The 17377-nt window shown below is 40.5% G+C and overlaps 1 protein-coding gene across 1 annotated transcript in view; it reads left to right on the forward strand.

The window, feature by feature from the left end:
• The window catches only part of LOC141096210 (solute carrier family 2, facilitated glucose transporter member 11-like), a 252288-nt gene that overhangs the window by 218776 nt on the left and 16135 nt on the right, over positions 1 to 17377 (forward strand). Inside the window, exons 9-11 of the mRNA XM_073582696.1 lie at positions 2203 to 2304; positions 3012 to 3087; positions 4118 to 4245. Coding sequence (XP_073438797.1) covers positions 2203 to 2304; positions 3012 to 3087; positions 4118 to 4245 — 306 coding nt within the window. The remainder of the gene's footprint in view (positions 1 to 2202; positions 2305 to 3011; positions 3088 to 4117; positions 4246 to 17377) is intronic.

The following is a 17377-nucleotide window of genomic DNA, read 5'->3' on the forward strand; positions in this document are numbered from 1 at the left end:
TACACCTGAATCATGGATACTTACATCCAATATGGACGCTTTTAGTATATACTGAAATAGAATGCTGATGTGGCATTTAAACTATATTTGCCAACACATTATGACTCAGGAACTTTTGGTGTATTGTTCACTACGCTTGCCAATATCTTGTCCTGTGGTAGATATTTATATAACCAGTCTGAGGCTATCAAGAATAAAGGAGAAATGTTCCTGTGTCCAAGAGCCTTTGTTCCTATGTCAATAAGCCATGAGGTACTGCTTTGGCAAGCACCTTGCTTTTTCTCTCTATAAACCTGCTGTATTCCTGGTAATAAAGAGGAAATCATTTAAGACACAAATGAGTGTATTTCTCCGTGCATGTACATGCTCTCTCATACAATTTGGCCACAGACAATTAAGAAGGGTCTCACCCTAGTGGGACAACATCAACACACTCACACACTCACATGCTCACACACTCACACACTCACGCAGCCTCTTGTGCGGTACACCAGCAGAACACCGTCGCACTGCGCCTGTACAAATTCCAGTGAATCATTCGGCTGATCCCAGCGGCAGATGCGCAACGTGTCTACAGGCAGAGGAAGCCGGTCACATTAAAGGGGTTTTCCCAGAAACGAAAGTTCATTTTAAAAATTGTCTGTGTCTGACCATGTACGGAGCAAACCACATCTCCTGGGTAGGGGAGGAAGCAAAAGACAATACTGACATTACAGCAGGGGATAACAGAGGATTCATTTTGTGAGGCAAAATATTTCACTGACTGTTTTTAAACAATATTTTACCTTACAAAATGTATCCTCTGCAATCTCCTGCTGTAATGTCAGTATTGTCTTTTGCTTCCTCCTCTGCCCTGGAGCTGTGGTATGTTCTGTACACGGTCAGACACAGGGGTGGGAGAGACAGAGCACAGGGGCAAGACAGCTCAAACGGGACAGCACATGAAGGGAGAACACAGCACAAGAAGAAGAGAGACAGCAGACAAGGGGGATAGCACATGGGTTAGACAGGTCAAAGAAGAGAGCACACACGGGAGAAGTCAGCACATGGGGAAAGAGAAAGTGGCTAGGTGGGTGAGAACATGGAGGGAGAGATTCTCAACGCTGAACCCTGCCCCCATCGTGACATTACTGCCTCCATCTAGTAAATTATAATCAGAAATATGTCCTTGTCAATGTGTAGCGTGGCACAGAGCGGTTGTCGCAGGCGATGCACTGGTCACCTTTTACGCCCCCACTGGGTGTGTGGTTTTGTGATGTGAGGGTATTATGCCTGTGGAGGCCACATGTAGTCGGAGGTGTGGGTGGGCCAGGAATGTAGATTCCTAAGTTCAATAAGCGAGACTGCCATTTAAACATAAAGTCTTTACAAGGGACAATGGCTACAAAGTATTATAGACGTTTCCTCTACAGTATGAAGCATCTCCTTTCACACAGAATCCTTCCTCTGTAGTTCTACTCCAAGGCTGGAAAGGCACACTGTTTTGTCATCCTTTGCCCCAACCCAGCTTTAATGCTACAGTTCTGAGCAGCAAGTCTCCTTACTTGCTCAGCAGATCCGTGTCATATTTCTTCCACTAATTACGCCCTGGATCTACCTCTCAAGATCCCCATTAATCCCACTCATTCAGTCCTGTTTAAGCCTGTTGCCTTCTGTGTTACAAGCTCTTGGGTTTGCGACTCTGCTTCATCTCCAAGAACCCTTATCCAGAAAGCCACTTTGTCTCATCAGTAACTTCTCTTCAGGATCTCACTGTCTCCAGCCTTTAGTCTCCTCTTACTATGGATCACCCATTAGGCAGCACTGTTCACTTTGAACTCCAAACACTTTCTCACTAACTCACAGGAACTCAGTCACTTTGCTTAACACTAACTCCACACCCTGTGGAATAGTCCCAAACATTAACTCTATCCTAACTTACCCTGTCGTCACTACCTGTACTACAGTTAACTACCAACATCCTTACATTCCCTATCCTATACACTATGCATTACTTATAGAACTACTATACACTGTACATTACAACGTAATTCACATAACACAATATATTCAGTACAACGATGTTGGACATAATACACTTTACAATACAACACAATGCAATTGGTGTCTTCAGGGATAGGAACACGACAGCACAGTCCACCAGCCTTACAGTTGCGCTCCATGATTACATCACTGTAATAATAAGGAGTATATTATTTTCAGGGTTTGCTGATAGACAGAGTTGGAAGACGAGTTCTGATCATCGGAGGATATTCCCTAATGGCAATGTTTTGTATTGTACTAACAGTGTCGCTCACATTTCAGGTAATTGTGATCAATTATCATTTGTAGATCTAAGGTGTTTAATGGGAACCTGTCATGTCAAAAAACCCTATTAACCTGCAAATATTGGGTTAATGCGTTCATTATGATTATAAGTGATCCATGTCTACACTCTATAATTCTGATATGAAGACATCAGCTGTATTCACTATAAACTGCAAAATGATGACAATTACGTTTCTTCAGTTTAAAAAAAAATCACGACCACCTTAAATATTTTTACGACAGGGGAAAAGGTGCTCTATTTTTACTGACTGTCCGGAAATTTCTGGACTGTTGGCAACCCTTAACTACACTAATGCACTAGTGAGCTGGCTGTCAGTCAGTGCCGGGGGAGCTGTTACGGAAGACACTCTCTATGTACTGAGCAGTGACTGAAGCTGCTCCTCTATGACTGAAAGCTGGAGGCTCTCGGGAGGATTTAAATTTATCTCCTAGCATGCCAATTAACCCCATATCTGCACATTAATATTTTGTTTCTAACATGCCGAGTTCCCATTTAAAGGAGGTAAAAATAGATTAAGAATACGTCCATGGGTTAAAAATAATAGTAATAATACCATGTTCTAGAATACAGTTCTGTGAACTTCAACATTTTAATGTAGAACAGTTTTTGTTATATCAGCTCAACTTTCTGAGCTATTAACCTTATACAATACAATTATATATTTTTTTCTCTTTCTATCTAGGATTCATATCCATGGGTCCCTTATTTTAGTATGGCAGCTATTTTAACTTTTATATTAAGTTTTGGTCTAGGACCAGGTAAGTAGCCAGTATATGCAAAATTCAACAGAGCTGTTAAGAGAACAGCAGTGAGAAACGGATTCATGTAACTTTCAGCTTGAATCAGTAACTAATATGCTTATAGAACGTACTAATACAACTATATACAGTATATGATATTTAAAATGTAGGCCCTGATTTGTCAAGAAGTTTTTGTAACTTTTTTGGTGTAAAACTACTTCAAATGTTGCAAATCTTTTGCATAACTCAAAGTTGCTCAAAAATGTTTAAACTTTTGGCAGTTTTATGCCCATCTTCGCTAGCTTTACCAACATTTTGAAAGTTAGATGGACTTTTGCCTGAAAGTTGCATGGCTCAGCTCACTGGTCATCAAGACTGGTTTGCAAAATGCCAGTCTTAATAAATCAGAGCTGATTCATCAAAACTTTTACACCAGAACTCTAGCGTAAAAAGCCGCAAAAATTTGACTCAACTCAAATTTTGAGACTTTTGCCATTTTCACCCAACTCTGATAAAGTGGGTAGAACTCTTAAAAAAGTGAGCGGTCTATACTTCAGTATATTGAATACAATTTATATGTAAAAAATGGCAGCCAAAAGATGTTGGAAAAAAACGACAGAAAAGCAGAAAAGAGCACTTAGGCACAAATGTCGCCTGTGTATCCTGAAGTGTCTTCCATCTGGATAACTATTTCTAAAGACATCATGTGCGCATACCCTTTACACTATATTAAGGCACCAATACACATTAGATTAAAATTTGCAGGTGGAGGAACATGTGATCAGATCTGTCCACCTGAATCTTCCAAATAATAAAAAAAGTCATATATTGTAGACAGGATCACTGTGCAATCTGTGAGAAAGGCAGCAATAACAAATGGGTTAGGAGAATCTGTAATATCTAATATATACTGTAAGTGCCACAAAATCATCATCTCAACACATTTGTTAGAATAAATATTAAGTGCCAGCCCCTTTTAAGAAGTTAAATACTTCTCATTATGGATATTTTCCTGATAACAGAAATAATTGTGTTCTTGAATCCTTAGGCGGTGTCACAAATACACTGACTGCAGAACTATTCACCCAGTCAGCACGGACCGGCGCTTACATGATAGGTGGAGCTGTAAACTGGACCAGTTTTTTCGCTATAGGAATGACTTTCCCATTTATAGTTGTAAGTATTATTTACAGTATGTGTTTCGTTGTCAATGATCAGAAAAATAAGCTCTTCAAATACAAGTATGTACCAAAATACTCCTCAACATTTAAATCGACATGTAAATAACATACAAATAATAAAAAATACAAACAACAGTTTAAAAACATCTCAATTTATTTAGTGCACAGAAATATACATGCTTTCATGCCTTTGCATGTTATTACTGACGTTTGTAATGCTCTGCCATGCTGAATGTACTTGGGCACACAAATCATCAAAATAATTTGCTGGCAGCTTCTTTTGTTTAGAAAATGTTGTTTACACTATTTCATTATTTGTATATCATTAACATGTCTATCCATCCTGTGACTGAGGGGTTTAATATACACTGCACAAAAAAATAAAGGGAACACTTAAACAACAGAATATAACTCGAAGTAAATCAAACTTCTGTGAAATCAAACTGTCCACTTAGGAAGCAACACTGACTGACAATCAATTTCACATGCTGTTGTGCAAATGGAATAGACAACAGATGGAAATTATTGGAAATTATCAAGACACCCTCAATAAAGTAGTTGTTCTGCAGGTGGGGACCACAGACCACACCTCAGTACCGATACTTTCTGACTGATGTTTTGGTCACTTTTGAATTTTGGTTGTGCTTTTACACTTGTGGTAGAATGAGATGGACTCTACAACCCACACAAGTGACTCAGGTAATGCAGCTCATCCAGAATGGCACATCAATGCAAGCTGTGGCAAGAAGGTTTGCTGTGTCTGTCTGCGTAGTGTCCATAGGCTGGAGGAGCTACCAGGAGACAGGCCAGTACACCAGGAGATGTGGAGGGGGCCGTAGGAGGGCAACAACCCAGCAGCAGGACCGCTACCTCTGCCTTTGTGCAAGGAGGAGCAGGAGGAGCACTGCTAGAGCTCTGCAAAATGACCTCTAGCAAGCCACAAATGGGCATGTGTCTGCACAAACGGTTAGAAACTGACTCCATGAGGATGGTCTGAGTGCCTGACATCCACAGATGGGGTTGTATATCAGTCAGATACTGTAGGTAAGCTAGTATCCAATGTGACTGTTAAATTTACCTTCCAGCACTTTTTTTCATTTTTGGCCATAATGAGGTCCACAAAGAAAGCCAGCAGGGCACGTGTTGTGCACTGCTTCTATTGTGATCCATGCACGATTATAGCATTCTAATTCACATGTAGCTAGTGAAAAAAAATTAAACAGACAGTTGTATCCCACCTTGTAATTTAGTGCTGTGGTAAAATAAAACTGTCTGCAGACCTAAGGCACATAAAAAAATTCTAATTTTTCAGGTGCTAAATGTGAAACAGCATTCTGTATCCCACGTAGTCATTTTATGGCGGTGATAGTACCTGTCTGCAGACCTAAGGCACATTAAAAGAAAATTAGAATTTGCCAGTTGCAAAAAGTTAGACAACCCGCCGTAGCACATTTTGTCATTCGTTTGGGTTGAAATAAAGCTGTATAGGCCTGATCCACAGGCCACATATAAATTCTTCTCTTAGTATTGTCATACAGTAAGGTACCTGACTTGAAAAATATTTTTGCAGCATCTAGTGTGTAATAGAGAGCTGATACATATGCCATAAAAAAATTCTTCTGTTATTAACGTCATACAGTAAGGGACCTGAGTTTAAAAAGAGTTTGTAGCATCTAGTGTGTTATAGAGGCCTGCTACATAGGCCACAAAAAAAGTTTTCTGTTATTAACGTCATACAGTAAGGGACCTGATTTTTAAAAAGAGTTTGTAGCACATAGTGTGTTATAGAGGCCTGATCCATAGGTCACAAACAAATTCTTCTGTTATTAACGTTATATAGTAAGGAACCTGACTTGAAAAATATTTTTGTAGCATCTAGTGTGTTACAGAGGGCTGATCCATAGGCCACAAAAAAATGTTTATGTTATTAACGTCATACAGTAAGGAACGTTAGAGGCCTGTTCCTTGGTCAAACAAAAAAAAACTTTTTTCTGTGACTAACACGATACAGCACGCCATATTGCAACTTTGAATTTACTGTTGCTGAAAATCAGCTGTTTGCAGAGATGGTGCAGAGTTTAAAATCTTATTTTTGGGTGTTATCACTGTGCTCATACCACACTACCTGAGCAAGATGATTGGGAAAAAGCGAGGCCATTGTGGAAGGGGAATTAGGCTTGGTGTTCAAGGTGTACGTGGGGTAGGTGGTAATGTTGGTGAAAGCACTAGTGAAGCAACGTCACGTCCTATGCAAAGACATCTGACAACTTACCGTATATACTAGAGTATAAACCAAGATTTTCAGCCCATTTTTTAAGGCTGAAAGTGCCCCTCTCGGCTTATACTCGAGTCATATACACCAGGGGGTCGGAGGGGGAGGGGGGGTGTCAGATCATACTTACCCCCTCCTGGCACGGTCTCTGCAGCCCATGCTTCTCCCAAGGTCTCCAGCACCTGTGTTCAGCGGTCATGTGGTACCGCTCATTAAAGTCATAAATATCCGCATATTCATGACTTTAATGAGCGGTACCACGTGACCACTGAAGGAAGGAAGAGCTGCTGGAGACTGTGGGAGAAGCAGGGGCTGCAGAGACCGCGCCAGGAGGGGGTAAGTATATGTGATATTCATCTTGTTCCACCACCGCGCGCCGCTCTGTCCTCTGCGTCCTCTGTCTGTGATGTTCAGGTCAGAGGGCGCGATGATGTAGTTAGTCCTTGCTCTTTGCCTGAACAGTCACTGACAGAGGGACCCGGAAGACAGAGCAGCGTGCGGTGTTGGAACGGGAACAGGAAAATATCTCAGGTACAGGGACCTGAGCCAGTGGCGACACCGGCACCTGGCCCCCATAGCGTGCCAGTGTCCCCATCTGCTCAGGACACCAGCACCTGGCCCCCAGTGACGAGAGGTGAGTATGTCATTTTTTTATTCGCAGTAGCATTTAGGAACATAACCTTTATGGGGCAGCATATAGGGCATAATCTATGGAGCATCTTATGGGGCAGCATATGGGCATAATCTATGGAGCATCTTATGGGGCAGCATATGGGGCATAATCTATGGAGCATCTTATGGAGCCATAACCTTTATGGGGCAGCATATGGGGCATAATCTATGGAGCATCTTATTGGGCATAATCTATGGAGCATTTTATGGGGCATGGGGCAGCATATGGGGCATAATCTATGGAGCATCTTATGGGGAAGCATATGGGCCATAATCTATGGAGCATCTTATGGGACAGCACATGGGGCATAATCTATGGAGCTGCATATGGGGCCATAACCTTTATGGAGCAGCATATGGGCCATAATCTATGGAGCATCTTATGGGACAGCATATGGGGCATAATCTATGGAACATCTTATGGGGCCATAACCTTTATAGAGCAGCATATGGGGCATATTATTCTATGGAGCATCTTATGGGACCATTATTAACCTTTGTGCAGCATTATATGGGGTGTTTTTTGTATGGAGCATCTTATGGGGCCATCATGAACTGTATGAAGCATTATATGGGGCTCTTGGTTCAATATGGATATTCTAAAACATTTAACCTACTGATGTCTCAATTAATTTTACTTTTATTGGTATCTATTTTTGTTTTTGAAATGTACCAGTAGCTGCTGCATTTTCCACCCTAGGCTTATACTCGAGTCAATAAGTTTTCCAATTTTTTGTGGCAAAATTAGGGGGGGGGGGGCTTGTACTCGGTTCGACTTATACTCGAGTATATACAGTATATTACTGGACAGGCTACACCACTACCTTTTTTTGGCAGCCTCACAGTGGAAAACCTTGTCGATGATGCCCAGAAAGAGAAAGTACTTGAGTGGATGGCAAATGCAGCTTCAAGTGGCCTCTCCTCCTCTTCCTCCACCTCAACATCACACACAGTAAAGTCCATAGATGTGGCAGCCAAATTCCCCTTGCTTCCCCCCACATCCCAACTATCCAAACGTTCAACTGACTGTACGGAACCACAGATGGGTGATTCTGAATAGCTGTGCACACATTCTATGCCATGTTCATCAGAAGTGTACTCAAAAGCTTTGCAGAGTTAAGATGAAGAAATCTGCAACGATGCCCAAAATTTTTTTAGCTTGGATCCAGGACAGGAAGAAGTATGGTCTCAACAGCATCCTGACCCTTGTGTTGAGACGTTAACCACTGGGCGGAGGTGATCCAGATGAGACTCAGATATCTGAGGCTCACGCAGACTGTACTGTGCTGTCAGGGCAAGAAGAGGAGGAGAGTGACTCCAGTGGGCAGGAATGTGATATCACAGAGGATGTTAGATCCCAGTTGGCGTGAACATAGAGGCACACAGCTGAGTAGGTCATCTGAGGAAGAAGACAAGGAGGTTACGTTGCGCCGTCCGTCACAGTCACGTAGTGATGCAGCCACAAAGAGTGATGCATCCTCAGCCACAACTGTGCCTCTGACCAGCAAGTCTGCAGCTCTCAGGGGTGGCAAGGGTTTTTGACACTGCAAAGGATGAGCCAACTCACATAATCTGCCGACTTTGCAAATAAAACTGAGTCGAGGTAAAAACTGCAATAATTTGACTACCACATGTATGAAAATTCACATGCGCAATCAACATGCTTTAGTGTGGGAATCCCACTGCACAAAAATGCGGACCAGCGGACATCAACCAACATCAGCCACCCAATCAATCGCCACTGCTGCTTCTTGGTCCTTCTCTGTTACCTTGCCAACTATTGAGACACAGGTCTTTGACCGTAGAACCTCGGGTTCTTTACCCCATCGAGTCTTGCTGACTGAGAGGCCACCTTCAGAACAGAAGCGGACATGCCTGTTGTTTTTGACCAATCTCAGAGAACAATCACACCAGAAGTTTCTCATTCCACACTAACATTTCCGCCTGCCCCTCTCATGGTACAGCAGTTTGTCCGGTTCACCATACCCCGCCCTCTCACATCACAGCAGCCAGCCCACGGTTCTGCAGTTGTGGTCACGGAAAAGATTGTTCATGGTTGAGTGTCCATGTGCTGGATTGGGTGTAGAGAAAAACCTGTCTGTCCCTATAAGACTGTTTCTACTGTGGTGAAATTGATGCCACTTCTCCGGTGTAAGGCCCTCATTTCTTTACATGTGAAAACTCCTTGTTGAGTGTCCATCTGCTAGTTTGGGTGTTGTGAAAGACCTGTTTGTCCCTATTCTACTGTTTTTACTGTGGTGAAACTGATGCCACTTTGGTGGGGTCTGACAATAATTTTTGGAAATGTGAACACTCCTGGTTGGGTGTCTATCTGCTGGATTGGGTATAGTGAAAGACCTGTCAGTCTCTATTATACTATTTCTACTGTGGTGAAATTGATGTCATTTCTGTGGGGAAAAGCCCTCAATTCTTTAAATATGAACACTCCTTGTTGAGTGTCCATCTGCTGGTTTGGGTGTAGAGAAAGACCTGTCGGTCCATATTGTACTATTTCTACAGTGGTGATATTGATGCCACTTTTGGTGGTATCTGCAAATAATTTTTGGAAATGTGAACACTCATGGTTGAGTGTCCATCTGCTGGATTGGGTGTAAAGAAAGACCTGTTGGTCAATTTTTGACTATTTCTAGTTTGGTGAAATTGATGCGACTTTTCTGGGGTAAGGCCATCAATTCCTTAAACTTGAACACTCCTTGTTGAGTGTCCATCTGCTGGTTTGGGTGTTGTGAAAGACCTGTTTGTCCCTATTCTACTATTTCTACTGAGGTGAAATTGATGCTACTTTGGTGGTGTCTGCCAATAATTTTTGGAAGTGTGAAATGTGAACACTCCTGGTTGGATGTCCATCTGCTGGATTGGGTATAGTGAAAGACCTGTCAGTCCCTATTCTACTATTTCTACTGTGGTGAAATTGATGCCACTTTTGTGGTGTCTGCCAATAATTTTTGGAAATGTGAAGACTCCTGGTTAGGTCTCCTTCATGTTTGCTGCCTGTAGCAGTAAGCCACTGAGAACATCAGGCCGCCACTTCCTTGCACGCAACTACCCATGTTACTATCCTTAAATTTTTCTGACAATGGTATTCTAGAAAACTTATATTTGTGGCACCTGAGTGTGGCTCTGCACGAAAGCAGATATAGGTGTTGCATGTGGTATCATGGCTCCCAGCAAAGGGGCCCTACACCGATTCCCTCACCCACCTCGTCTTACTGTGATGTTCATCGGAAAGCTGTAAATGCTGTCCCAGACCCTGACACCTCATGTCTGGCTGATTGCTGCAGTCCCATGCTGCAATTTGTACTGTGGGTGAATTGAGGCCACTTTTCTGGTGTCCATCCCTCATTTAATGCGTTTTGGCAGCATAAATCAGCAGCATATAGTACAATATTGTGTGTGTATCTATAATTTATTAATGTATGAATTATTTGATGTATGATATTATGTGTGTATTTTTAATTAATTTATATTTTTGTATATATATCCAATATTATGTACAAATTATTTGATGTATAATATTACGTGTGTATTTATAATTAATTTATTATATATTTTTTCGTATATATAAATATATATATCCAATATTAATTATTTAATAGGTATACACTGATTATATGTTATATATTTTTTATTTTTCATTATTTTTCACTATTATTCTGCACTATTTTCTCTACAGTCATATGTAAAAGTTTGGGCACCCCTATTCATGTTAACCTTTTTTCTTTATAACAATTTTGGTTTTTGCAACAGGTATTTCAGTTTCATATATCTAATAACTGATGGACTCAGTTATATTTCTGGATTCAAATGAGGTTTATTGTACTAACAGAAAATGTGCAATCTGCATTTAAACAAAATTTGACCGGTGCAAAAGTATGGGCACCCTTATCATTTTCTTGATTTGAACACTCCTAACTACTTTTTACTGACTTCCTGAAGCACTAAATTGGTTTTGTAACCTCATTGAGCTTTGAACTTCATAGCCAGGTGTATCAAATCATGAGAAAAGGTATTTAAGGTGGCCACTTGCAAGTATTTCTCCTATTTGATTCTCCTATGAAGAGTGGCATCATGGGCTCCTCAAAACAACTCTCAAATGATCTGAAAACAAAGATTATTCAACATAGCTTTTCAGGGGAAGGATACAAAAAGTTGTCTCAGAGATTTAACCTGTCAGTTACCACTGTGAGGAACATAGTAAGGAAATGGAAGAACACAGGTACAGTTCTTGTTAAGCCCAGAAGTGGCAGGCCAAGAAAAATATCAGAAAGGCAGAGAAGAAGAATAGTGAGAACAGTCAAGGACAATCCACAGCCCACCTCCAAAGACCTGCAGCATCTTCTTGCTGCAGATGGTGTCACTGTGCATCGGTCAACAATACAGCGCACTTTGCACAAGGAGAAGCTGTATGGGAGAGTGATGCGAAAGAAGCCGTTTCTGCAAGCACGCCACAAACAGAGTCGCCTGAGGTCTGCAAAAGCACATTTGGACAAGCCAGTTACATTTTGGAAGAAGGTCCTGTGAACTGATGAAACAAAGATTGAGTTGTTTGGTCATACAAAAAGGCGTTATGCATGCGCTGTATTGTTGACCGATGCACAGTGACACCATCTGCAGCAAGATGATGCTGCAGGTCTTTGGAGGTGGTCTGTGGATTGTCCTTGACTGTTCTCACCATTCTTCTTCTCTGCCTTTCTGATATTTTTCTTGGCCTGCCACTTCTGGGCTTAACAAGAACTGTACCTGTGTTCTTCCATTTCCTTACTATGTTCCTCACAGTGGAAACTGACAGGTTAAATCTCTGAGACAACTTTTTGTATCCTTCCCCTGAAAAGCTATGTTGAATAATCTTTGTTTTCAGATCATTTGAGAATTGTTTTGAGGAGCCCATGATGCCACTCTTCATAGGAGAATCAAATAGGAGAACTACTTGCAAGTGGCCACTTTAAATACCTTTTCTCATGATTTGATACACCTGGCTATGAAGTTCAAAGCTCAATGAGGTTACAAAACCAATTTAGTGCTTCAGGAAGTCAGTAAAAAGTAGTTAGGAGTGTTCAAATCAAGAAAATGATAAGGGTGCCCATACTTTTGCACCGGTCAAATTTTGTTTAAATGCAGATTGCACATTTTCTGTTAGTACAATAAACCTCATTTGAATCCAGAAATATAACTGAGTCCATCAGTTATTAGATATATGAAACTGAAATACCTGTTGCAAAAACCAAAATTGTTATAAAGAAAAAAGGTTAACATTAATAGGGGTGCCCAAACTTTTACATATGACTGTATATTAGATTTAATTTTTTCTTTTATTTTTCACTCCTTTGTATGCACATTTTTCTTCTTAGTCTACGCGTCGATATTATGCCCTCTTCAATATGTCTGATACTGAGCTGGTGCACGTGCGCCATCTTGTACGCCTGGTGGTTGCATGGCGACGGCGTCTCCATGTGAGCGACGCGCTGGGCTCTGACCCAGTGGTTGATCACATGATGCCGGGCGCGATGTGACTTCCAGTGCGGGCTGACGGCGCGTGCGCCACTGCACTGCTCGTCTCGGATTGCTGCTATTATAAAAGGCACAACTGTAGTTGGTTAGCCCATCCCCCTGACGAAGGATTTTAATCTGAAACGCGCGTCGGGGCGCGTTTTTGGAGGCACACCACCATTATTGTTCCCTTGGCATTCAGGTAATTGGCCCTGCTGCACTTTCTATTTAATGCTGCCAATGCTTGTTCACACAGTAATTGGTCACTTTGTACTGTTGCACTTTATTTAACCTTTTTTTTTTGTTGGTTATTTGCACTGGGGCACTTGAGCATAGTGCCATCAATTGCTTTCTCTTTTTTTGCACTTTTTTCAGTGTCCTAATTTAGCACATATGCACTTTATTTTTGGTGGTCAAAATTAGCTATTGACCTCATCTGTATCTATTGCTTCCTTTTTTGCACTATTACACTGTTGCTGTTGTCTTTGCATTTATGTTTAGCACAGTAGCACTTTATTTTTTGCTGTCAAGATTAACTGCTGATTTTATTTACACATATATTTGTTTTGATACATTGATTCATTATTTTTTTTACACCGTATTGATTTTTGGTGCCTTTTACCTGTGTTTATCAACTATGCCTTCTATTATTTTTTGGCTTCCTTAGGCCGGAGTCACACTAGCGATTAAATCAGACCAATGCAATGCGATAAAAAATCGCATTGCAGTCGTTCCTATGTTATTCTATGGTGCTGCTCCCATCATCCGTTTTTTTATCGGATCCGTTTCTCGGACCGAGACAATCGCAGCATGCTGCGATTGTCACTGATTTTCGGATCGGATTCGGAAATGCAAGTCTATGGGTGCGATTAAAAATCGCATTGAAAACGCACCACACGTGTGACTTGAGATAAAATCGCAAGACTTCTCCAGGACAACAGGAAAGATCACCAGGCATTGGCATTGGATGTCAATTGGATGCTTAGATGCAAATAAAATCGGTTCATCGCTGGAAATTCGCATGACAGACGGATCCCTGGACATGAAATCTTTGGGCGATTTCGTACCGTAAAAATCGGACAGATTTTTTTAATGGTTGTGTGTGACTCCAGCCTTAAGATGGTTTTTTATCCATGGTGCTGTATTAATTAATACATCTAATGCAGAACTGTTTGCCTCCTTTTTATTATATGATACATGTTTATATATTATGTTGTTTCATGTGTCATGACCAAATAAAAATATATATTTTAAATCTATTTAAATTTTTTTTTATTTATTATTTATTTATTTTTTATTTTCATATGATCCTGTTGGTATTTAATTTTCCCCATTGCCGGTGGTCAATTTTTGTTGTTTACCCGGATGGTCTGCCATCCAATTTCTAGAAGGGGTATACTCTAAGTTGTTTTAAATAATTATATTATGTTATAATATTTTTTGGTACATTTTATATTTAATATTTATAGTAAACGCCTCCTTTTGCTTAATCCTACATGCCCTCAACAGAGGATTTGTTGAGCATCAACTGCCTTCTTGTGACTGAGAAATGTGAAAATCTGTGTTCACAGAAGACAGATTTTACCCTGAATTATCAGATTTAGGCTACATGCACACATCCAGTATTTGGTGAGTATTTCACCTCGGTATTTGTAAGCCAAAACCAGGAGTGGAACAGTCAGATGAAAAGCATAACAGAAACACGTCACCACTTCTGGATTTATCACCCGCTCCTGGTTTTGGCTTACAAATACTGGGGTAAAAAAACGCACCAAATACTCAATGTGTGCATGAGCCCTAAAGGGGGTTATCTGAGAATATTTAATTTTTCTTCTTATGGATTTAAAGACAGACAGTTGCTAACTACCTGCCTGTTGTGCCCAACACTGATTTCTGTTGGCTCAGGGCTTTAACTGACAGTTCCAGCTGGCAATTCTGCAGCGCCCTGTGATGTCAGGTCAACAGGACAGCTGCTTCTCTTCCTCTCTGCACTGTTGTCGAGGCATTACTGCCAATGTCATGCTGATTGACAGCCGACTTCCTGCTCTATAACTGCTGGGAGCTGGATGTCAGCCACCATGATGACGTCAGCTGTAAGACGAGAGAATGAACTGCTTTGTTAAAGTGAGCCTTGCACAACAGACATATATGAGTGAATGCACCTTGAGGATAAAATCAGGGTAGAATAGAAAGAAGCATATTTCTCTGATAAAATATGTTACAGCGAAGTCTCTTAATTTTTCTTGTACTATTTATTTATTTTAAAAAAATTAAATGACAGTTGCTCGTTAAAGTTCTGTAAATTTGAACCCCTTACTAACTGGGTGACTTTTGCTTTTTTTCCCTCCCCCTTCTTCCAAGAACCATACCTTTTTCATTTATTTTTGCATCTACATAGCTATTTTTTAACTATTAAAGGCCATCTGTTATCAGGTTTTTACTATTTAATCAGAGAGCAGCATCATGTACGGGACAAGAAATGGATTCCAGTGATGTGTATCTTAGTGGTCTGTTTGGTGCAGTTTTTTTGAAATTACAGTTTACGCTGCTGCAGATCGGGCAGTTCTTTGAATGCTGAGTTCTGTAACCTCACCCACAGCAATGATTAGTAGCTTTCTGTGTACTGGGAGACACAGATAGGCACAGATAGGAGGACTACATGGCATGAGACAACTACTGTAGTCCTGTAGTGGTAATGTTCTGATGATAAAACACTGATTTTATTGACGCAACAAGCCAGTAAATGGCACATGATTGGAATTAGGGTCTCTGCCCTTACTTCATGATGCTCTCAGATTAAATATCAAAAACCTGCTGACAGATTCCCCTTTACAGTTAAAAAAAAATTTGAGATTAGTAAAAAAAACAACTCATTTTTATTATTTTCCAAGGTGAATTTTTTCATGTATGGGATGTTTTTTTTTTTTATGGTGCCCGTCATTTTTATTGGTACCATTTTGGGTACCTACAATGCTTTTTTTATTGCATATTTGGAAAGAAATGTGCTAATTTAAAAATGCCAATGCCGGCGCTTGTTTTCTCTTGTTTATTGTATATGTAGTTTATTCTATATATTTATTTATTCTACTAACACTGACCTACAAAGCCATCCACAACCTGTCCCCTCCCTATATCTCTGAACTAATCTCCCAATATCTTCCCTCCCGTAAACTTCGATCCTCCCAAGACCTCCTACTCTCCTCCACACTTACTCGTTCCTCACACAACCGCCTCTAAGATTTCTCCCGACTATCCCCTATCCTCTGGAATTCCATGCCTCAACACGTCCGATTATCCACCACCCTCGGATCCTTCAAACGGAACCTGAAAACCCATCTCTTCAGGAAAGCCTACAGCCTACAATAACCATTCTGCCGCCTCACCACCGCCCGAGCTGCCGCCTCACCACCACCAGAGCTCCTGCACCCCCGACTTACAGGGTCCTCTCCCCTCCGTACCAGTCTGTCATTGTAAATTTGAAATACATTTAGGAAAAATTGGGTTATTCGATACATATTCCTTATTGAAAGGATACTCGCAAACATACTGAGTCATACAGAAAAGGACTACCAGAGAGTCATTTTGAGTCCAGAAAATTCATAATACTCAATCACGTGTCATAAAAGACCAAAGCAAATAATCAATATCTTTATTTCATAATACAAAAATCACCAACAATAATTCACAGGTTATAAAATGTAGATAACACAAGAACAGGCGGGCAGCTCCATAAGCATATATGCAATGGTAAGCACCATAATTATGGACTAACAAATTGTCTACTCATGATATGCATATACATTTTACAGTAAAAGTGCATAATAAATTATATCATAAATTGACAAATAAAGTAATGCAAAGTATATGTCCATTGAAGCAAGGCTCAGGAATAGGGCGATAACGTTAAAGTACAAAAACTCAAATATAGGTTATCAAGAAGTACTGTGCGGCTTATGTAGTAGCTCATAAAGTGTGCCTATAAAGGAGCAACATAGCCCAAACATAAACAACCCTATTCCCCAAGAGATCCTAAGCGATGCTTACCCATAATGGATGCGTTACCAAAGTGCAGGTGCCCGTGTCATTGTAAATTTGTTTACTGTAACAATATCTATAATTTTATATGTAACCTCTTCTTATACAGCACCATGGAATTAATGGTGCTATATTAATAATAATAATATTTTACTACATCAGACTTATACCAAATATGTGCTTTGAGTTTGTTTTTGGATTGGTTTGGCAAAGAAGGTGGCATGGGGGGGTGGGATCTTGTGATTCAAAGTATTAAGGTTTTGTAATATTACTTTGTTTTTAAAGAAGCCCTCCTACCATCAAGGTTTTTATCCTCTTAATATAGTCATCATATTATATGGCACTGTGTTATTACAAATGCTCATTTTGCCTTTCTGCCCAAGTAATTCTTCTATTTCCCATGAGGTCTATGAGATTATACAATTAAAAACTGACTAACTGAATCATCTAAGCTCTATGTAGAAACAAGAGGTAAATTTTCCCTATATGAGTCATGAGTCACTGCAAAAGTCCCTGGTAGAGGTAGGCGTTGAGGAGGGGAATGATAAATGCAGGGAAAAGAGACTTCCTGTTTCTACATAGGGCGGAGAAAACAGAAGAATTAGCTGGGCAGAAAGGCAAAATGAGCAATTGTTAGTAT

Source organism: Dendrobates tinctorius, unplaced genomic scaffold (assembly GCF_039654945.1).
Source record: "Dendrobates tinctorius isolate UK_male_01 unplaced genomic scaffold, ASM3965494v1 ptg000073l, whole genome shotgun sequence".
Classification (NCBI taxonomy): Eukaryota; Metazoa; Chordata; class Amphibia; order Anura; family Dendrobatidae; genus Dendrobates; species Dendrobates tinctorius.